The sequence below is a fragment of the Pseudophryne corroboree genome, chromosome 4 (assembly GCF_028390025.1).
Source record: "Pseudophryne corroboree isolate aPseCor3 chromosome 4, aPseCor3.hap2, whole genome shotgun sequence".
In the NCBI taxonomy this organism is placed as follows: Eukaryota; Metazoa; Chordata; class Amphibia; order Anura; family Myobatrachidae; genus Pseudophryne; species Pseudophryne corroboree.
The window spans coordinates 683,332,266-683,356,323 of NC_086447.1; the positions used below are offsets into that span (position 1 = coordinate 683,332,266).

General features: G+C 49.1%; 1 protein-coding gene across 2 annotated transcripts in view; it reads left to right on the forward strand.

The window, feature by feature from the left end:
- The first annotated feature begins 1,336 nt into the window (after positions 1–1,336).
- Positions 1,337–24,058, forward strand: part of ZBTB2 (zinc finger and BTB domain containing 2) — a 41,975-nt gene continuing 19,253 nt past the window's right edge. Inside the window, exon 1 of one of the 2 annotated variants that reach the window (XM_063917877.1) lies at positions 1,337–1,768. Coding sequence is in view for 1 of the 2 variants with exons in the window: in XM_063917875.1 (XP_063773945.1) it covers positions 2,538–2,566 (29 nt within the window). In the remaining variant the exon portion in view is untranslated. Of the gene's footprint in view, positions 1,769–2,302; positions 2,567–24,058 lie in introns of those variants that run through there. The other variant, XM_063917875.1, reaches the window with a different exon arrangement.

The window sequence follows — 24,058 nt, forward strand, 5'->3', positions numbered from 1 at the left end:
TGGATGGGAGCCGTGTCGCATCGGAACGGCTCCCATTCACACTGCACCTGACCCGGTATTCAACCCGGTAATAACCCTTCTTTTTTACCGGGTTGAATTACCGGGTCAGGCGACCCGCTATTTCAGCAAAGGAGCTTTCACATCGCACACTGACCCGTTTCGACACGGCAATATGCCGTGTCAATACCGGGTTATTTGTGCGATGTGAAAGAGGTATAGGTGATATATCGGCTGAAAAAAACAAATGGACGATATATCGCAAGTCGGTCGGTGGGTTATACAAACGATAGGTCCATGAACGATGTCGCTCAGACATATTGTGTCGGCTGAGCAGTGCAGTTGATGGCCGATATATTGGCACATCTGGCTGTGTGTATGTACACTTTGCAAGGACTTAAGTTAAAGCTGGGTGGGCAAATTCAAATGTCTGCCCAGCAGTGACGTCTGGGCAACAAATCGAGCAGCAAATCTGTAAGTGTGTAAGCTTACCTGTATTGCCTAGTCAGTCGGCACGACTGTGGATTCGCTGACATGTCAGCAATGTATGTAAGCAATAACCAGCTATATGCCGCACCTAAAGTAGCTCTGGGCTAGCTGATTTAGTCAATCCAAAAATATACTGGTAGGTTAATTGGCTCCCAACAAAATTAATCCTAGTGTGAGTGTGTGCATGTACATGTGGTAGGGAATATAGATTGCAAGCTACACTGCGGCAGGGACTGATGTGAATGGCCAAATATTGTCCATAAAGCAATGCGGAATATGGGGGGAATTCAAATGTTTGAAAAGTCAGTTGGGTGTCTGTTTTTTCCTATCTATTAAATAGGAAAAAACAGACACCCAACTGACTTTTCAAACAATTGAATATCCCCCTATGTGTGCCCTATATAAACTGGCAACAATAAATTTAGTATATGCAGACGCACAGGGCTGCGTACAAAAATCCTCGAGTCTAGGGTGAGATAAAGTGCCCTTGCAACTCACTACCTTCCTGCTGATTGAATCAACCCCATGTGTACTGTTTTGACAGATATTTTTATTAGGATGGTATAATGTTACAGATCTGAGATACAATGAAACACGTTATCACTCTTACATGAGGTCTAAATTTTGTTAAAGCTGTTTATTAAACAGAAAAGTGACACGCGGTTACTGGTTAGTAAGTACTGAGGACGTCATGAAGTAAACTTATTTTGGTGGAAGTACAGTGAGATGTACTAAGAACGTGATATGAGATGCGATTATCGTATTGGTTGTCTTTATTATTCAACAATTATTTTTTTGACGTGACCCTTGTTGTGGTTGGCCAAATTCAGCCATGAAACTCTGTCATAAGCCAATAAAGGAGACACCATGAGCTGCTGCTGCGGTGCTTCCTCGCTTTCCCCTGCACAGCACAGAGCATGGGCCTGAAGCATAGAGCTCGGCGGGAGGAGACCGAGATGGCGGCGGTGGCGGGGCCGTGCTGTGGGCTGCACAGAGGAAACGAGACGTACACACACACACACACACACACAGTGCATGGGGGAGGGGACGGCGGCTCTCGCCTCATACTCCCGGCGGGAGAGCTCTGCCAGTCTCACTGCACGACTGCCCCCCGCTGCCGGTCATGTGACCTTAACGTAACCGGACAGGAAAGCACCGACGGGTTTTGTCCCCCCCTGTATCACTCCCTCCTCTCGGAGAGGAAGAGAAGGAGGTGGCAGCAGCAGTAGCAGTCACGGAGCACGGACGGGCTCCTGGTGTTCCCGGCATACGTGACGCGGAGGTGAGTGCACTGGGTCGGGGCTGCCGTTGTGGGCACCACGTGTCTGCCTTTATTAGGGGCCGCGGGCACTGGCGCATACAGACGCCCGCTCCCTGCACCGGGAGAGCCCGGCCCGAGCCCCCGCACCGGGAGCGGGTTACTGCGTGATGATGCAGCCTGCCGTGACACAGAGACCGCGGACAGGCCCGGCCAGCCGCAGCGGTGGGGAGGCTGCGCCTGGCGGCCTGAGGGGAGAGAGCGCTCCATGTAACGTTCTAGAACGCTCGGAGGTTCCGGCCAGACAAAGAGCGTCCGCCATGGCCCTCCCTTCCCCCACCTCCTCCCTGCCGCCGCCATGTGTGTGCGCCTCCACGCCACACCCCGCCTCTTTCCCACCGCCGCTCAGTCCAAGCCGCATCCATTTTTGTTCGTTATGGCTCTCGTCTCCCCTCCCCCCTCAGCCGCTTGCCCCTCCCTCTCAGCTGCGCGGAAATGGCTGCGCCCCGCTGGCTCCTCCTCCCGGCTGCCTCGCTGCTGCTCGGTGCATCCGGCTGGACGGGAGCTGCTGCTGCATGTGGACTTTGTGGAGGCCTCTAGCTGCCATGCCTATAGTACAGCGCCGCACATTCTCCGCAGACAGTGGTCACTCACAAGACCTTAGGATATAAGAGATATGTGTAGCTCTATGTACACACACACGCCGGGGTCGCTACTTCCTGCCCGCACACATTACGTTACTGTATAGAGCAGATGTGGATGTTATGCTGTACAGTGCCGGTGTGTGTGGCAGATGTTGGATGTATTTCTGTACTTCTCATGGTGAGGCGCTGTAGTGCAGGGATGGGGAACCTTCGGGCCTCCAGTTGTTGTTGAACTACACATACCAGCATGCATTGCTACAATTTTGCTACTTGGCCATACTAAAACTGTTGCAGGGCATGCTGTAGTGTCACTGACTTCAGGCATGTGTGACACATAGGCAGCCTGTGAGGTACTGGAGCAGTGTACTATGGGGTAGGGGAGAGTGAAAACAAGCTGGCCCATAGAGGTGTAAGTGAACACTCTAGTAATGAGGACTGGGGCCAGTATTAGACAATGTATTCCATCTGTACAGTAATTTCTTGTAGCAAACAAGCAGTTACATGATAAGAGAATTTGACAGCAGCCCTATTTGTTCCATAGGGGTGTATTTACTAAGCCTTGGATGGAGAAAAAGTCGCCAGAGATAAATTACTAACCAGGCTGCTCCTGTTATTTTTTTAAACACAGCCTGTGACATGACAGGAGCCAATTGGCTGGTACTTTTTATCTCTATCTAAGGCGTAGTAAATAGACCCCATAGTTCTTTATAGGGATATTCTTATATCTGTCCCAAGCATGTTTAAATTGCTCTACTGCTTTAGCCTTTACCACCTCTGATGGGAGGCTGTTCCACCTTTCCACTACCCTTTACATAAAGTACATTTCCTTGTTTCCTTTGAACCTACCTCCTTCCAGTTTTAGCATGTGCCCTCTGTTCTAATACAAATTCTCTTCTGAAGAATGCCTCCCTCCTATACCCTGTAAACCCTAGACCAGTGGTTCTCAAACTGTGTGCTGTGGCACCCTGAGGTGCCTCAGGACACTTGCAGGGGTTCCCTGGGTTGGTGACCCAGGATCAATTCAGATTATTTATGATCAATGTAATGAGCAAAACCAGTGCTGGTGGCTGTCAATCATAAAATATGTGGATAAACAGAATCAAATCTTGCCCCTCACCACACAATTAAATCTAAGGATGACCTATAAACACAATTTACTTAATTTAATATTTCTAAATTTTTCAATAAGACACTTTTGGCCTAGGGGTGCTGTAATAAACAATCTGATACTCTAGGGCGCCGTGAGTCAAAAAAGTTTGAGAACCACTGCCCTAAACATGTTAAAGTTTCTGTCAGGTCTCATTTTTCTACTCTGTCCCAAACTATACAAACAAAAAGGAAAGAAATTGTCTGCACAGACTCTTATGCTGGCCATATATTAGTATGACTCGCTGATTCCCCCCGCCAACCACCGGCAAGCAATAGATTGTACAGTGCTTTTGCACCGTACAATCTATCGTACCTCCACAAGTGGTGGTGTCCGGGATTGACTGATCATATGATCAGTTGATGCGATGTATGACCCGTGGAGCTGCACATAGTATTCCCACGCAAAACATGCACGGTGTACATGCGATGGGTCGAATGACGGGTTGATATTGTGTTTTCGTAGACTATATCACTTAGTGTATGGCCAGCATTAATCATTGAATATGCAATCATCCATTCCGATATCTCCAATCAATATTTCTCTATCGTCCTAAGTGGATGCTGGGGTTCCTGAAAGGACCATGGGGAATAGCGGCTCCGCAGGAGACAGGGCACAAAAGTAAAGCTTTTACAGGTCAGGTGGTGTGTACTGGCTCCTCCCCCTATGACCCTCCTCCAGACTCCAGTTAGATTTTTGTGCCCGGCCGAGAAGGGTGCAATTCTAGGTGGCTCTCATAAAGAGCTGCTTAGAGAGTTTAGCTTAGGTTTTTTATTTTACAGTGATTCCTGCTGGCAACAGGATCACTGCAACGAGGGACAGAGGGGAGAAGAAGTGAACTCACCTGCGTGCAGGATGGATTGGCTTCTTGGCTACTGGACATGAAGCTCCAGAGGGACGATCACAGGTACAGCCTGGATGGTCACCGGAGCCACGCCGCCGGCCCCCTCACAGATGCTGAAGCAAGAAGAGGTCCAGAATCGGCGGCTGAAGACTCCTGCAGTCTTCTTAAGGTAGCGCACAGCACTGCAGCTGTGCGCCATTTTCCTCTCAGCACACTTCACACGGCAGTCACTGAGGGTGCAGGGCGCTGGGGGGGGGCGCCCTGGGAGGCAAATGAAAACCTTTAAAAAGGCTAAAAATACCTCACATATAGCCCCAGAGGCTATATGGAGATATTTACCCCTGCCTAAATGTACTAAATAGCGGGAGACGAGCCCGCCGAAAAAGGGGCGGGGCCTATCTCCTCAGCACACGGCGCCATTTTCTGTCACAGCTCCGCTGGTCAGGAAGGCTCCCAGGTCTCTCCCCTGCACTGCACTACAGAAACAGGGTATAACAGAGAGGGGGGGCAGAATAAATGGCAATATATTAATATAAAAGCAGCTATAAGGGAGCACTTAATCATAAGGCTATCCCTGTCATATATAGCGCTTTTTGGTGTGTGCTGGCAGACTCTCCCTCTGTCTCCCCAAAGGGCTAGTGGGTCCTGTCTTCGTATAGAGCATTCCCTGTGTGTCTGCTGTGTGTCGGTACGTGTGTGTCGACATGTATGAGGACGTTATTGGTGTGGAGGCGGAGCAATTGCCAAATATGAGGATGTCGCCTCCTAGGGGGTCGACACCAGAATGGATGCCTTTATTTGTGGAATTACGGGATAGCGTCAACTCGCTTAAGCAGTCGTTTGCCGACATGAGGCGGCCGGACACTCAATTAGTGTCTGTCCAGGCGCCTCAAACACCGTCAGGGGCTGTAAAACGTCCCTTGCCTCAGTCGGTCGACACAGACCCAGACACAGGCACTGATTCCGGTGGTGAAGGTGACGAATCAACCGTATTTTCCAGTAGGGCCACACGTTATATGATTTTGGCAATAAAGGAGATGTTACATTTAGCTGATACTACAGGTACCACTAAACAGGGTATTATGTGGGGTGTGAAAAAACTACCAGTAGTTTTTACCGAATCAGAAGAATTAAATGACGTGTGTGATGAAGCGTGGGGTGCCCCGATAAAAAACTGCTAATTTCAAAGAAGTTATTGGCTTTATACCCTTTCCCGCCAGAGGTTAGGGAGCGCTGGGAAACACCTCCTAGGGTGGACAAAGCGCTAACACGCTTATCAAAACAAGTGGCGTTACCCTCTCCTGAGACGGACGCACTTAAAGATCCATCAGATAGGAGGATGGAAAATATCCAAAAAGGTATATACACACATGCAGGTGTTATACTACGACCAGCTATTGCGACTGCCTGGATGTGCAGTGCTGGGGTAGTTTGGTCAGAGTCCCTGATCGAAAATATTGATACCCTGGACAGGGACAATATTTTACTGTCGTTAGAACAAATAAAGGATGCATTTCTTTATATGCGTGATGCACAGAGAGATATCTGCACACTGGCATCACGGGTAAGTGCTATGTCCATTTCGGCCAGAAGAGCTTTATGGACACGACAGTGGACAGGCGATGCGTAGAGGAGTTATTTGAGGTCGGTCTATCGGATTTGGTGGCCACGGCTACGGCCGGGAAATCCACCTTTCTACCTCAAGTCACTCCCCAACAGAAAAAGGCACCGACCTTTCAACCGCAGCCCTTTCGTTCCTTTAAAAATAAGAGAGCAAAGGGCTATTCATATCTGCCACGAGGCAGAGGACGAGGGAAGAGACAGCAACAGGCAGCTCCTTCCCAGGAACAGAAGCCCTCCCCGGCTTCTACAAAAGCCTCAGCATGACGCTGGGGCTTCGCAAGCGGACTCGGGGGCGGTAGGCGGTCGTCTCAAAAATTACAGCGCGCAGTGGGCTCACTCGCAGGTAAATCCCTGGATCCTGCAGATAATATCTCAGGGGTACAGGTTGAAATTAGAGACAGAGCCACCTCGCCGTTTCCTGAAGTCTGCTTTACCAACGTCCCCCTCAGAAAGGGAGACGGTTTTGGAAGCCATTCACAAGCTGTATTCTCAGCAGGTGATAGTCAAGGTACCTCTTCTACAACAAGGGAAGGGGTATTATTCCACTCTATTTGTGGTACCGAAGCCGGATGGCTCGGTAAGGCCTATTCTAAATCTGAAGTCCTTGAACCTATACATAAAGAAGTTCAAGTTCAAGATGGAGTCACTCAGAGCAGTGATAGCGAACCTGGAAGAAGGGGACTTTATGGTATCCTTGGACATCAAGGATGCGTATCTCCACGTTCCAATTACCCCTCACACCAGGGGTACCTCAGGTTCGTTGTACAAAACTGTCACTATCAGTTTCAGACGCTGCCGTTTGGTTTGTCCACGGCACCTCGGGTCTTTACAAAGGTAATGGCCGAGATAATATTTCTTCTTCGAAGAAAAGGCGTATTAATTATCCCATACTTGGACGATCTCCTAATAAGGGCAAGGTCCAGAGAACAGCTAGAGATGGGTTTAGCACTATCTCAAGAGGTGCTAAAGCAGCACGGATGGATTCTGAATATTCCAAAATCCCAATTAATGCCGACAACTCGTCTGCTGTTCCTGGGGATGATTCTGGACACAGTTCAGAAAAAGGTTTTTCTTCCCGAAGAAAAAGCCAAGGAGTTATCTGACCTGGTCAGGAACCTCCTAAAACCAGGAAAGGTGTCTGTACATCAATGCACAAGAGTCCTGGGAAAAAATGGTAGCTTCTTACGAAGCAATCCCTTTCGGCAGATTCCATGCAAAGGGATCTGTTGGACAAATGGTCAGGGTCGCATCTTCAGATGCACCTGCGGATAACCCTGTCGCCGAGGACAAGGGTATCCCTTCTGTGGTGGTTGCAGGAGGCTCATCTATTGGAGGGCCGCAGATTCGGCATGCAGGATTGGATCCTGGTGACCACGGATGCCAGCCTGAGAGGCTGGGGAGCAGTCACACAGGGAAGAAATTTCCAGGGAGTGTGGTCGAGCCTGAAAAAGTCTCTTCACATAAGCATTCTGGAACTAAGAGCAATCTACAATGCTCTAAGCCAGGCGGAACCTCTGCTTCAAGGAAGACCGGTGTTGATCCAGTCGGACAACATCACGGCAGTCGCCCATGTAAACAGACAGGGCGGCACAAGAAGCAGGAGGGCAATGGCAGAAGCTGCCAGGATCCTTCGCTGGGCGGAGAATCACGTGATAGCACTGTCAGCAGTATTCATCCCGGGCGTGGACAACTGGGAAGCAGACTTCCTCAGCAGACACGACCTTCACCCGGGAGAGTGGGGACTTCATCCAGAAGTTTTCCACATGCTATTAAACCGTTGGGTAAAACCAATGGTGGACATGATGGCGTCTCGCCTCAACAAAACACTGGACAGGTATTGCGCCAGGTCAAGAGATCCGCAGGCAATAGCTGTGGACGCGCTGGTAACACCTTGGGTGTACCAGTCGGTATATGTGTTTCCTCCTCTGCCTCTCATACCAAAGGTATTGAGGATTATACGGCAAAGAGGAGTAAGACTAGTGGCTCCGGATTGGCCAAGAAGGACTTGGTACCCGGAACTTCAAGAGATGGTCACGGACGATCCGTGGCCTCTACTTCTGAGAAGGGACCTGCTTCAGCAGGGTCCTTGTCTTTTTCAAGACTTACCGCGGCTGCGTTTGACGGCATGGCGTTGAATGCCAGATCCTAAAAGGAAAAGGCATTCCAGAAGAAGTCATTCCTACCTTGATAAAGGCAAGGAAGGAAGTCACCGCGAAGCATTATCGCCGTATTTGGCGAAAATATGTTGCGTGGTGCGAGCAGCGGAGTGCTCCGATGGAGGAATTTCAACTGGGTCGTTTTCCTACATTTCCTGCAATCAGGATTGTCTATGGGTCTCAAATTGGGATCTATTAAGGTTCAAATTTCGGCCCTATCAATATTCTTCCACAAAGAATTGGCCTCAGTCCCTGAGGTCCAGATTTTTATCAAAGGAGTACTGCATATACAGCCTCCTGTGGTGCCTAAGGTGGCACCGTGGGATCTAAATGTAGTTTTAGATTTCCTCAAATCCAATTGGTTTGAACCACTAAAGAATGTGGATTTGAAATATCTCACATGGAAAGTGACTATGTTACTGGCCCTGGCTTCGGCCGGGAGAGTATCTGAACTGGCGGCTTTGTCTTATAAAAGCCCTTATATAATTTTCCATTCGACATAGGGCAGAGCTGCGGACGCGTCCGCATTTTCTCCCTAAGGTGGTATCAGCGTTTCACCTGAACCAGCCTATTGTAGTGCCTGCGGCTACAGACGACTTGAAGGACTCCAAGTTGTTGGACGTTGTCAGAGCCTTAAAAATATACATTTAAAGGACGGCTGGAGTCAGAAAATCTGACTCGCTGTTTATACTGTATGCACCCAACAAGTTGGGTGCACCTGCTTCTAAGCAGTCGATTGCTCGTTGGTTTTGTAACAAATTCAACTTGTACATTCTGTGGCAGGCCTGCCACAGCCTAAATCTGTTAAGGCCCATTCCGCAAGGAAGGTGGGCTCATCTTGGGCGGCTGCCCGAGGGGTCTCGGCATTACAACTCTGCCGAGCAGCTACGTGGTCAGGGGAGAACACGTTTGTAAATTTTTACAAATTTGATACCCTGGCAAAGGAGGACCTGGAGTTCTCTCATTCGGTGCTGCAGAGTCATCCGCACTCTCCCGCCCGTTTGGGAGCTTTGGTATAATCCCCATGGTCCTTTCAGGAACCCCAGCATCCACTTAGGACGATAGAGAAAATAAGAATTTACTTACCGATAATTCTATTTCTCGGAGTCCGTAGTGGATGCTGGGCGCCCATCCCAAGTGCGGATTATCTGCAATACTTGTACATAGTTATTGTTAACTAATTCGGGTTATTGTTTAGGAAGCCATCTTTCAGAGGCTCCTCTGTTATCATACTGTTAACTGGGTTTAGATCACAAGTTGTACGGTGTGATTGGTGTGGCTGGTATGAGTCTTACCCGGGATTCAAAATCCTCCCTTATTGTGTACGCTCGTCCGGGCACAGTACCTAACTGGAGTCTGGAGGAGGGTCATAGGGGGAGGAGCCAGTACACACCACCTGACCTGTAAAAGCTTTACTTTTGTGCCCTGTCTCCTGCGGAGCCGCTATTCCCCATGGTCCTTTCAGGAACCCCAGCATCCACTACGGACTCCGAGAAATAGAATTATCGGTAAGTAAATTCTTATTATAATATCATATGAGAGGTGCACCCAGTAATAAATAAGACACATGAAACAAGAAAAGAGTATTCCTATAGGGGGCACTCAAGAGTGAGTCATTAATACCCCTTTCACACTGCCAAAAATAACCCGGGTTATTGCATGTGAATGCGCTGTAACCCGGGTTTTTGTGCATTGTGAAAGGGGCCAGGGGAAATATCCTGGGTCGAGTAACCCGGCAGTTCAACCCATGTCTAAGTCAGGATCCAGGTTGCTGTGCGGTGTGAATGGGTTGCCGGGTTGATGCTACCCGTTCACACTATAGGAGCAGGCGGCACTTTGAGATCAACTGATCTCCAAGCGCTTCCTCCGCACATGATGCAGTGACGTAATCGACACGGCAATATGCCGTGTTGACGCTGCCAGTATGAAAGGGGTCGCACCTGGGAAGGAGCCGTGCAGAAGTACCAGGTGCAACCTGCTATTGGTGATGTGAAAGCTGCTTTACTTAGTACACAATTTCTATAAAATCTGTTACAAGGATCCAATGCACCAAGTCAAAACACAACCTCTATTCGTTCCCTGTTAAAACTAGTGATGAGCTGATTCGGTTTTACTCGGTTCTCAAAACCGAATCTTATTGGCTCACTGATGTCACGTGTTTTGGATAGCCAATAAGATTCGGTTTTGAGAACCGAGTAAAACCGAATCCGCTCATCACTACTTAGAACCTTGCCAAGCAAGCCAAGTGTTCATGACAATGGAGAGAAAGGAAAAACCAGTAATGAGCCTAAAAACATGAAACTGTTCGTAAGTTAAAACAAAAAGCACTGGTCTCTAAACAATATGCAATACAATTCCCACTATACTATACAGGGATGTAGTTAAAATGCCGCTGAATGGGATCCCGGCAGTTGAAATACCGACGCCGGAATCCCACACGGTGGCACAATGCCGGCATCACAATCCTGACAGAGCTCGGGATCCCGGTGTCAAAATACAGACGCCTGGAATCACGAACATTCTGTTAGGGGAGGTTAGGGTGCAGGGATGTAAAGGGGATGGTTAGGTTAGGCACAAACCGGGAAGGGATAGGTTTAGGCAGCAGGGAAGGGAAGATTAGAGTTAAGGCCCGTACACACTGGCCGATATATCGGGGGTCCGTCTATCTCTTGAACGGCCGATATATCGGGGGTCCGTCGGCCAGTGTGTACGGCCGATACGTCTGTGAACTCCGTCGTTCACAGACGTATCGCGTCGGCCCAGGAGCACAGCCGACGGCCAATATATCTAACGATATATTGGCGCGTCGCTGTGTGTGTACGGCGGTCGGCCGACCGCCCGTACACATGCTGCAGCGGCCGGCGGTGATTGACAGCTGAACTGGTGGGCGTGTGTACACGCCCGCCCAGTTCATGACGTCAGTCCCCGACGGATCGTGTATGCACAGCACACTGTCCGATCCGTCCATAGATATATCTGCAGATCTATTGATCGGCAGATATATCTTCCAGTGTGTACCCACCTTTAGGCACCCATAAGGGAGGTTTAGGGTACTTTCCGGTGTCAGGATTTTGATGGATGGGATGCAGCTGTCGGTATTGTGACCACCGGCATCCCGTCCATCTGTATATCATACCGAATCCACTGTACACATCCTGCCAATACCCAAATTGTTACCATATATTATATGCAGTCAATGACCGACTCCACACAAACTGCCAAGTGACCCGCAGTCAAACCTCCCAACCAACCACAGGGGAGCAGCACAGACTGAAATACAGGCAATCACAAGAACAAATAACTATTTGCTAATATAATCGACAGTGACATTGCCGTATGTATCCCCCCCCCCCCCCCCCGACCAGGTGCGCCACATTTTTAGGTTCGGGATGGCCAAGATATTTCGTTTTGGTGCCCCTAAATTGCTGACTGTTGCCCTCTCAGGGGCAGTGTAAGATAAAGGACAAAGGGGGAGCTGAGGGAGAAGAGAGGAAGAAACACATGAAATGGGAAGTGAGAAGGGCACAGGGCTGTCCCCTACACAGTAACTAGCCACACACTGTAGGAGCTGAGTGTAGGGGGGAGGAGGGCCTGGAGGCGAGCAAAGAAGGACTGTGGGGAGAGAGGCGATGGAGCAGCTGGAAACGGGATTATCTCCATCCTGATACAGTGCCCCACAACTCAGTTTATTGACATGCGTCTCTCAAATGCAAGATATACATATTTCTAATGTCAAATGTTTTAGTACAATCAAAAATACTTTTTAGTCACCAACAACACAGTGGACACTTCATTAGGCACGCCTGCTTGTTAAATACAAATATCTCCTCAGCCAGTCATGTGGCAGTTAATGCATGCATAAAAGCATGGTCAAGAGGTTTAGTTCAGGTAAAACATCAGAATGGGGAAGAAGGGTCCTTATATCATACACTGCTCAAAAAAATAAAGGGAACACTAAAATAACACATCCTAGATCTGAATGAATGAAATATTCTTATTAAATACTTTGTTCTTTACATAGTTGAATGTGCTGACAACAAAATCACACAAAAATTATCAATGGAAATCAATTTATTAACCCATGGAGGTCTGGATTTGGAGTCACACTCAAAATTAAAGTGGAAAAACACACTACAGGCTGATCCAACTTTGATGTAATGTCCTTAAAACAAGTCAAAATGAGGGCACCCCCAGGGCACCATTTCTGTAATGTTACCGCCCTGGAGCTGCATATCTCTCTCCCTCACTCCTGATCAGCGGCCATTTCAGGTGGAGCTGAGCTGTTTCTAGGACTGCTGGGGCAAATCCTCCTCTGTGGAACCGCCTGACTGCCAGTGCTTTGCTTCCTACAGGACACTTGAGTATTCTACCTGTCACTGCGACTGTGCTAGTTAAGAAAGAGTGCATACTGTCAGGGTTGTGTGGTACAAACACCCTGTGATATACATCCAGTGCTTACTGTGTTTGTTATATCTATTATTATCACATACAGCCATACTGAGTAATACTTTGTATTGCTAGTCCAGTGCAGTTTATGGTACATAATTTCTGCATGGTACGTTTGTGACTATATACGTGTGTGTGTGCATGTAGCTGCTGCGTGGTTGCCTTATTGCAGGGTATTGCACTCAGCGTGCTATTCCTATATTGCTATACCTGAGGGGGCCAGGTGTTTCAGGGTTTTTTCTCGGATAATATAGGTTTGTCTCACAAGATATACTACTGGAGTATTTTTTACTTGTGAGTTATAGTCACTATATATATATATATATATATATATATATATATATATATATATATATATATACGATTATCCTTCCCAACCTGTGGCTCAGGTATTATGCGGCATTTTTTCCATTTATCAGAGTGCCGGATGTCTCTGTCTGTATATATATATATCTCTCTCCAACGTCCTAAGTGGATGCTGGGACTCCGTAAGGACCATGGGGAATAGCGGCTCCGCAGGAGACTGGGCACAACTATAAAGAAAGCTTTAGACTACTGGTGTGCACTGGCTCCTCCCACTATGACCCTCCTCCAGGCTTCAGTTAGAATCTTGTGCCCGGCTGAGCTGGATGCACACTAGGGGCACTCCTGAGCTCCTAGAAAGAAAGTATATTTAGGTTTTTTATTTTCAGTGAACAGACTCACTGCAGCGAGGGACTAAGGGGAGAAGAAGCGAACCTACCTAACAGGTGGTAGTTTGGGCTTCTTAGGCTACTGGACACCATTAGCTCCAGAGGGATCGACCGCAGGACCCGACCTTGGTGTTCGTTCCCGGAGCCGCGCCGCGTCCCCCTTACAGAGCCAGAAGCAAGAAGAGGTCCGGAAAATCGGCGGCAGAAGACTTCGGTCTTCACCAAGGTAGCGCACAGCACTGCAGCTGTGCGCCATTGCTCCTCATGTACACCTCACACTCCGGTCACTGATGGGTGCAGGGCGCTGGGGGGGGGGGGGGGGGCGGGCGCCCTGAGGGCAATATTAGACACCTTGGCTGGCAAATCTACATCATATATAGTCCTAGAGGCTATATAGATGTAAAAATACCCCTGCCAGTATTCCAGAAAAAGCGGGAGAAGTCCGCCAAAAAAGGGGCGGGGCCATCTCCCTCAGCACACTGGCGCCATTTTTCCCTCACAGCTCCGCTGGAAGGAAGCTCCCTGGCTCTCCCCTGCAGTCTGCAAACTACAGAAGGGTAAAAAAGAGAGGGGGGGCACTAAATTTAGGCGCAGGATATATATATATATATATATATATATATATATATATATATATATATATATATATATATATAAAAAGCAGCTATAAGGGAAAACACTCATTTATAGTGGGATCCCTGTGTTATATAGCGCTCTGGTTTGTGCTGGCATACTCTCTCTCTGTCTCCCCAAAGGGCTTTGTGGGGTCCTGTCCTCTGTCAGAGCATTCCCTGTGTGTTTGCGGTGTGTCGGTACGGCTGTGTCGACATGTTTGATGAGGAGGCTTATGTGGATGCGGAGCAGATGCCTGTAAATGTGATGTCACCCCCTGCAGGGTCGACACCTGAGTGGATGGTGCTGTGGAAGGAATTACGCGACAGTGTCGACTCCTTGCATAAAAGGTTTGACGACATACCAAATGTGGGACAGCCGGCTTCTCAGCCTGTGCCTGCCCAGGCGTCTCAAAAGCCATCAGGGGCTCTAAAACGCCCGCTACCTCAGATGGCAGACATAGATGTCGACACGGATACTGACTCCAGTGTCGACGACGATGAGACTAATGTAACTTCCAGTAGGGCCACACGTTACATGATTGAGGCAATGAAAAATGTTTTGCACATTTCTGATGTTACCCCCAGTACCACAAAAAAGGGTATTATGTTTGGAGAGAAAAAACTACCAGTAGCTTTTCCTCCATCTGAAGAGTTAAATGAAGTGTGTGAAGAAGCGTGGGCTTCCCCTGATAAGAAGCTGGTAATTTCTAAGAGGTTACTAATGGCGTACCCTTTCCCGCCAGAGGATAGGTCACGTTGGGAAACATCCCCTAGAGTGGATAAAGCGCTCACACGCTTGTCAAAGAAGGTGGCACTACCGTCTCCGGATACGGCCGCCCTAAAGGAATCTGCTGATAGAAAGCAGGAGGCTATCCTGAAATCTATATATACACACACAGGTGTTATACTGAGACCAGCTATTGCTTCAGCATGGATGTGCAGTGCGGCAGCTGCATGGTCAGATTCCCTGTCAGAAAATATTGATACCCTAGACAGGGACACTATATTGCTAACCGTAGAGCATATAAAAGACGCACTTTTTTATACATGAGGGATGCACAGAGGGATATTTGCCGGCTGGCATCCAAAATTAGTGCAATGTCCATTTCTGCCAGGAGAGGATTATGGAGCCTGGACGAGGGGGATTACATGGTATCACTGGACATCAAGGATGCTTACCTGCATGTCCCCATTTACCATCCTCACCAGGAGTACCTCAGATTTGTGGTACAGGATTGTCATTACCAATTCCAGACGTTGCCGTTCGGTCTATCCACGGCTCCGAGGGTCTTTACCAAGGTAATGGCCGAAATGATGATACTCCTTCGAAAGAAGGGAGTTTTAATTATCCCGTACTTGGACGATCTCCTGATAAAGGCGAGGTCCAGAGAGCAGTTGTTGGTTGGGGTAGCACTATCTCGGGAGGTGCTACAACAGCACGGCTGGATTCTAAACATTCCAAAGTCACAGCTGGTCCCTACGACACGTCTACTATTCCTGGGGATGGTTCTGGACACAGAACAGAAAAAAGTGTTTCTCCCGGAGGAGAAGGCCAAGGAGCTGTCATCTCTAGTCAGAGGCCTCCTAAAACCAAAACAGGTGTCGGTGCATCACTGCACGCGGATCCTGGGAAAGATGGTAGCTTCTTACGAAGCAATTCCATTCGGCAGGTTTCATGCAAGAACCTTTCAGTGGGACCTGTTGGACAAGTGGTCCGGATCGCATCTTCAGATGCATCGGCTGATAACCCTGTCTCCGAGGACAAGGGTGTCTCTGCTGTGGTGGCTGCAGAGTGCTCATCTTCAAGAGGGCCGCAGATTCGGCATACAGGACTGGGTCCTGGTGACCACGGATGCCAGCCTTCGAGGCTGGGGGGCAGTCACACAGGGAAGAAACTTCCAAGGACTATGGTCAAGTCAGGAGACTTCCCTGCACATAAATATTCTGGAAATGAGGGCCATTTACAATGCCCTAAGTCAGGCAAAACCCCTGCTTCAAAACCAGCCGGTACTGATCCAGTCAGACAACATCACGGCGGTCGCCCATGTAAACCGACAGGGCGGCACGAGAAGCAGGACGGCAATGGCAGAAGCCACAAGGATTCTCCGATGGGCGGAAAATCACGTGTTAGCACTGTCAGCAGTGTTCATTCCGGGAGTGGACAACTGGGAAGCAGACTTCCTCAGCAGGCACGACCTCCACCCGGGAGAGTGGGGACTTCATCCAGAAGTCTTCCAACTGATTGTAAACCATTGGGAAAAGCCACAGGTGGACATGATGGCGTCCCGCCTAAACAAAAAGCTAGAAAGATATTGCGCCAGGTCGAGAGACCCGCAGGCGATAGCTGTGGACGCTCTAGTGACACCGTGGGTGTACCGGTCGGTTTATGTGTTCCCTCCTCTTCCTCTCATACCAAAGGTACTGAGGATAATAAGGAGAAGAGGAGTAAGAACTATACTCATTGTTCCGGATTGGCCAAGAAGAGCTTGGTACCCGGAACTTCAAGAAATGTTGTCAGAGGACCCATGGCCTCTGCCGCTCAGACAGGACCTGCTGCAGCAGGGGCCCTGTCTGTTCCAAGACTTACCGCGGCTGCGTTTGACGGCATGGCGGTTGAACACCGGATCCTGAAGGAAAAGGGCATTCCGGAGGAAGTCATTCCTACGCTGATAAAAGCTAGGAAAGAAGTAACCGCAAACCATTATCACCGCATATGGCGAAAATATGTTGCGTGGTGTGAGGCCAGGAAGGCCCCAACGGAGGAATTTCAGCTAGGCCGTTTCCTGCACTTCCTACAGTCAGGGGTGACTATGGGCCTAAAATTGGGTTCCATTAAGGTCCAGATTTCGTCTCTATCGATTTTCTTCCAGAAAGAACTGGCTTCACTACCTGAAGTTCAAACTTTTGTTAAGGGAGTGCTGCATATTCAGCCCCCTTTTGTGCCTCCTGTGGCACCTTGGGATCTCAACGTGGTGTTGGATTTCCTAAAGTCACATTGGTTTGAGCCACTTAAAACCGTGGAATTGAAGTATCTCACGTGGAAAGTGGTCATGTTGTTGGCCTTGGCTTCGGCCAGGCGTGTATCAGAATTGGCGGCTTTGTCATGTAAAAGCCCTTATCTTATTTTCCATATGGATAGGGCAGAATTGAGGACTCGTCCCCAGTTTCTCCCTAAAGTGGTATCAGCTTTTCATCTGAACCAACCTATCGTGGTGCCTGCGGCTACAAATGACTTGGAGGCTTCCAAGTTGTTGGACGTAGTCAGGGCCCTGAAAATCTATGTTTCCAGGACAGCTGGAGTCAGAAAGACTGACTCGCTCTTTATCCTGTATGCGCCCAACAAGTTGGGTGCACCTGCTTCGAAGCAGACTATTGCTCGCTGGATCTGTAGCACGATTCAGCTTGCACATTCTGCGGCTGGACTGCCGCATCCTAAATCGGTGAAAGCCCATTCCACGAGGAAGGTGGGCTCTTCTTGGGCGGCTGCCCGAGGGGTCTCGGCTCTTCAACTTTGCCGAGCAGCTACTTGGTCGGGGTCAAACACGTTTGCTAAATTCTACAAGTTTGACACCCTGGCTGAGGAGGACCTAGAGTTTGCCCATTCGGTGCTGCAGAGTCATCCGCACTCTCCCGCCCGTTTGGGAGCTTTGGTATAATCCCCATGGTCCTTACGGAGTCCCAGCATCCACTTAGGACGTTAGAGAAAATAAGAATTTACTCACCGGTAATTCTATTTCTCGTAGTCCGTAGTGGATGCTGGGCGCCCATCACAAGTGCGGATTGTCTGCAATACTTGTATATAGTTATTGCTTAACTAAAGGGTTATTGTTGAGCCATCTGTTGAGAGGCTCAGTTGTTATCATACTGTTAACTGGGTATTGTATCACGAGTTATACGGTGTGATTGGTGTGGCTGGTATGAGTCTTACCCGGGATTCAAAATCCTTCCTTCTTGTGTCAGCTCTTCCGGGCACAGTATCCTAACTGAAGTCTGGAGGAGGGTCATAGTGGGAGGAGCCAGTGCACACCAGTAGTCTAAAGCTTTCTTTATAGTTGTGCCCAGTCTCCTGCGGAGCCGCTATTCCCCATGGTCCTTACGGAGTCCCAGCATCCACTACGGACTACGAGAAATAGAATTACCGGTGAGTAAATTCTTATTTTTTATATATATATATATATATATATATATATATATATATTTCTCTAACGTCCTAGTGGATGCTGGTGACTCTGTAAGGACCATGGGGAATAGACGGGCTCCGCAGGAGACAGGGCACTTTAAGAAAGAATTAGGAATACTGATGTGCACTGGCTACTCCCTCTATGTCCCTCCTCCAGACCTCAGTTAGAATCTGTGCCCGGACAGAGCTGGGTGCACTTTAGTGAGCTCTCCTGAGCTTGCTAATAAGAAAGTATTTTATTAGGATATTTTATTTTCAGAGAGGTCTGCTGGCAACAGACTCTCTGCTACGTGGGACTGAGGGGAGAGAAGCAGACCTACTAACTGCGGATAGGTCATGCTTCTTAGGCTACTGGACACCATTAGCTCCAGAGGGATCGAACACAGGAACTCACCCTTGGTCGTCCGTTCCCGAAGCCGCACCGCCGTCCCCCTCGCAGAGCCAGAAGCAAGAAGCCGGCGAGAGAAGTAAGAAGACGTCAAAAGCGGCGGCAGAAGACTCCAGTCTTCAGATGAGGCAGCGTTGTGCGCCATTGCTCCCACATTAACCCGCACACTCCGGTCACTGTAGGGTGCAGGGCGCAGGGGTGGGCGCCCTGGGCAGCAATTAAGTACCTCTGGCATAAAAAAAAGCATATATACAGTTGGGCACTGTTTATATGCATGAGCCCCCGCCATTATTTTGCACAAAATCGAGGGACAGAAGCCCGCCGCTGAGGGGGCGGGGCTTCTTCCTCAGCACTCACCAGCGCCATTTTCTCTCCACAGCTCCGCTGAGAGGAAGCTCCCCAGGCTCTCCCCTGCAGAATCACGGTAGAAAGAGGGTAAACAGAGAGGGGGGGGGCACATAAACTTAGCGCAAAATCACTAATACAGCAGCTACTGGGTAAACACTAAGTTACTGTGTAATTCCTGGGTTATATAGCGCTGGGGTATGTGCTGGCATACTCTCTCTCTGTCTCTCCAAAAGGCCTTGTGGGGGTTCTGTCCTCAAATAGAGCATCCCCTGTGTGTGTGGTGTGTCGGTACGCTTGTGTCAACATGTTTGACGAGGAAGGCTATGTGGAAGCAGAGCAGGTGCAGATGAATGTGGTGTCTCCGCCGACGGCGCCGACACCTGATTGGATGGATATGTGGAAGGTGTTAAATGATAATGTAAACTCCTTGCATAAAAGGTTGGATAAAGCTGTAGCCTTGGGACAGTCAGGGTCTCAACCCATGCCTGATCCTACAGCGCAGAGGCCGTCAGGGTCTCAGAAGCGCCCACTATCCCAGATTGTTGACACAGATATCGACACGGATTCTGACTCCAGTGGCGATGATGCAAAGTTACAGCCTAAAATGGCTAAAGCCATCCGCTACATGATTATAGCAATGAAGGATGTATTGCACATTTCAGAGGAAAACCCTGTCCCTGACAAGAGGGTTTATATGTTTGGGGGGAAAAAGGCAAGAAGTGGCCTTTCCCCCTTCACATGAGTTAAAAGAGTTATGTGAAAAAGCTTGGGATTCTCCTGATAGGAAAGTGCAGATTTCCAAACGGTTACTTATGGCGTATCCTTTCCCGCCAACGGACAGGTTACGCTGGGAATCCTCCCCTAGGGTAAACAGAGCTTTGACACGCTTCTCTAAGAAGGTGGCCCTGCCGTCACAGGATACGGCCACCCTAAAAGATCCTGCGGATAGGAAGCAGGAAGGTATCCTGAAGTCCGTTTATACACATTCAGGTACCCTACTAAGGCCGGCAATTGCGTCGGCCTGGATGTGTAGTGCTGTAGCAGCATGGACAGATACTCTGTCTGAGGAACTTGATACCTTGGACAAGGATACTATATTACTGACCCTGGGGCATATAAAAGACGCTGTCCTATATATGAGGGATGCCCAGAGAGACATTTGCCTACTGGGCTCTAGAATAAATGCAATGTCAATTTCTGCCAGAAGGGTTCTGTGGACTCTGCAATGGACAGGTGATGCCGACTCAAAAAGGCACATGGAGATTTTACCTTAAAAGGGTGAGGAATTGTTTGGGGACGGTCTCTCGGACCTAGTTTCCACAGCTACGGCTGGGAAGTCAAATTTTTTGCCATATGTTCCCTCACAACGTAAGAAAGCACCGTATTACCAAATGCAGTCCTTTCGATCGCAAAGAGGCAAGAAAGTCCGAGGTGCGTCTTTTCTTGCCAGAGGCAGGGGTAGAGGAAAGAAGCTGCACAATACAGCTAGTTCCCAGGAACAGAAGTCCTCCCCGGCTTCCACTAAATCCACCGCATGATGCTGGGGCTCCACAGGTGGAGCCAGGAGCGGTGGGGGCGCGTCTCCGAAATTTCAGCCACCAGTGGGTTCGCTCACAGGTGGATCCCTGGGCTATACAGATTGTGTCTCAGGGATACAAGCTGGAATTCGAAGTGATGCCCCCTCACCGTTACCTCAAATCGGCCATGCCAGCTTCCCCCTTAGAGAGGAAAATAGTGTTAGCGGCAATTCACAAATTATATCTCCAACAGGTGGTGATTCAGGTTCCCCTCCCTCAACAGGGAAGAGGTTACTATTCCACAATGTTTCTGGTTCCGAAACCAGACGGTTCGGTCAGACCCATATTGAATTTAAAATCCCTGAACAGTTACCTGAAAAGGTTCAAGTTCAAGATGGAATCGCTCAGGGCGGTCATTACAAGCCTGGAAGAGGGGGATTTTATGGTGTCTCTGGACATAAAGGATGCTTACTTGCATGTCCCCATTTATCCACCTCATCAGGAGTACCTCAGATTTGTGGTACAGGACTGTCATTACCAATTCCAGACGTTGCCGTTTGGTCTGTCCACGGCACAGAGAATATTTACCAAGGTAATGGCAGAAATGATGGTGCTTCTGCGAAAGCAAGGAGTTACAATTATCCCATACTTGGACGATCTCCTCATAAAGGCGAGGTCCAGAGGGCAGTGTCTGATCAGCGTAGCACACTCTCGGGAGGTGTTGCAACAGCACGGCTGGATTCTGAATATTCCAAAGTCGCAGCTGATTCCTACGACGAGACTGCCCTTCCTGGGCATGATTCTGGACACCAACCAGAAGAAGGTGTTTCTCCCGGAGGAGAAGGCCCAGGAGCTCTTGACTCTAGTCAGAGACCTCTTAAAACCAAAACAGGTGTCGGTGCATCAATGCACGCGAGTCTTGGGAAAGATGGTGGCATCATACGAAGCCATTCCCTTCGGAAGGTTCCATGCGAGGACCTTTCAGTGGGATCTGTTGGACAAGTGGTCCGGATCGCATCTTCAGATGCATCGGCTGATCACCCTATCCCCCATGGCCAGGGTGTCTCTTCTGTGGTGGCTGCAGAGTGCTCACCTTCTCAAGGGCCGCAGGTTCGGCATACAGGACTGGGTCCTCGTGACCATGGATGCAAGCCTCCGAGGGTGGGGGGCAGTCACTCAGGGAAGAAACTTCCAAGGGCTGTGGTCAAGTCAGGAGACTTGTCTGCACATCAATATCCTGGAACTAAGGGCCATATACAACGCCCTGAGTCAAGCGGAGCCTCTGCTTCGCAACCAACCGGTGCTGATTCAGTCAGACAATATCACCGCAGTGGCTCATGTAAACCGCCAGGGCGGCACAAGATGCAGGGTGGCGATGGCAGAAGCCACCAGAATTCTTCGCTGGGCGGAGAATCACGTGCAAGCACTGTCAGCAGTGTTCATTCCGGGAGTGGACAACTGGGAAGCAGACTTCCTCAGCAGGCACGACCTCCACCCGGGAGAATGGGGACTTCATCAAGAAGTCTTCACACAGATTACAAATCGATGGGAACTGCCACAGGTGGACATGATGGCATCCCGCCTCAACAAAAAGCTACAAAGGTATTGCGCCAGGTCAAGAGACCGTCAGGCGATAGCTGTGGACGCACTAGTGACACCGTGGGAGTTCCAGTCGGTTTATGTGTTTCCTCCTCTTCCTCTCATACCCAAGGTGCTGAGAATCGTAAGAAAAAGAGGGGTGAGAACAATACTCATCGTTCCGGATTGGCCAAGAAGGACTTGGTATCCGGAGCTGCAAGAAATGCTCGCAGAGGACCCATGGCCTCTGCCTCTTAGACAGGATCTGTTGCAACAGGGGCCCTGTCTGTTCCAAGACTTACCGCGGCTGCGTTTGACGGCATGGAGGTTGAACGCCGGATCCTAGCGGAGAAAGGCATTCCGGATGAAGTTATTCCTACGCTGATAAAGGCTAGGAAGGACGTGACGGCAAAACATTATCACCGTATATGGCGAAAATATGTTGCTTGGTGTGAGGCCAGGAAGGCCCCTACAGAGGAATTCCAGCTGGGCTGTTTCCTTCACTTCCTACAGTCGGGAGTGACTATGGGCTTAAAATTAGGGTCCATCAAGGTCCAGATTTCGGCCCTATCCATTTTCTTTCAAAAGGAACTGGCTTCTCTTCCTGAAGTTCAGACGTTTGTAAAGGGAGTGCTGCATATTCAACCCCCTTTTGTGCCACCAGTGGCACCTTGGGATCTTAAAGTGGTGTTGAGTTTCCTGAAATCTCACTGGTTTGAGCCACTTAAGACCGTGGAGTTAAAATATCTCACGTGGAAAGTGGTCATGCTATTGGCCTTAGCTTCGGCTAGGCGTGTGTCAGAATTGGCGGCTTTGTCATGTAAAAGCCCCTATCTGGTTTTCCATATGGACAGGGCAGAATTACGGACTCGTCCGCAATTTCTGCCGAAGGTGGTGTCATCTTTTCATTTGAACCAACCTATTGTGGTGCCTGCGGCTACTCGTGACTTGGAGGATTCCAAGTTACTAGATGTAGTCAGGGCTTTGAAGATTTATGTAGCCAGAACAGCTGGAGTCAGGAAAACTGACTCGCTGTTTATTCTGTATGCATCCAACAAGCTGGGTGCTCCTGCTTCAAAGCAAACTATTGCTCGCTGGATCTGTAACACGATTCAGCAGGCTCATTCTGCGGCTGGATTGCCGCATCCAAAATCAGTAAAAGCCCATTCCACAAGGAAGGTGGGTTCTTCTTGGGCGGCTGCCCGAGGGGTCTCGGCATTACAGCTTTGCTGAGCAGCAACTTGGTCGGGTTCAAACACTTTTGCAAAATTCTACAAGTTTGATACCCTGGCTGAGGAGGACCTTGTGTTTGCTCATTCGGTGCTGCAGAGTCATCCGCACTCTCCCGCCCGTTTGGGAGCTTTGGTATAATCCCCATGGTCCTTACGGAGTCCCCAGCATCCACTAGGACGTTAGAGAAAATAGGATTTTACTCACTGGTAAATCTATTTCTCGTAGTCCGTAGTGGATGCTGGGCGCCCGTCCCAAGTGCGGATTTCTTCTGCAATACTTGTATATAGTTATTGCTTAAATAAGGGTTATGTTATGTTGGCATCAGGTTGTCTGATGCTCTGTTGTTGTTCATACTGTTAACTGGGTAAAGTTTATCACGAGTTATACGGTGTGATTGGTGTGGCTGGTATGAGTCTTACCCTGGATTCCAAAATCCTTTCCTTGTACTGTCAGCTCTTCCGGGCACAGTTTCCTTAACTGAGGTCTGGAGGAGGGACATAGAGGTTGGAGCCAGTGCACACCAGTATTCCTAATTCTTTCTTAAAGTGCCCTGTCTCCTGCGGAGCCCGTCTATTCCCCATGGTCCTTACGGAGTCCCCAGCATCCACTACGGACTACGAGAAATAGATTTACCGGTGAGTTAAATCCTATTATTTATATATATATATATATATATATATATATATATATATATATATATATTCCTATTGAACCCTCGGTCCGTGCCAGCTGCGGCTGTTGTTCTGAGAGTTCTTACTAGGTATACTGCTGCTAATTATAAAATTACTGTTTGTACCGAGTTGCCCTTTACTGTGCGCATTATTATGTCTGCTACACGTGGCAACGACGTTGGGGCCTCTCCCACACTGCATGGTAGTGAGGCCACTGACGGAATGGAGGATAA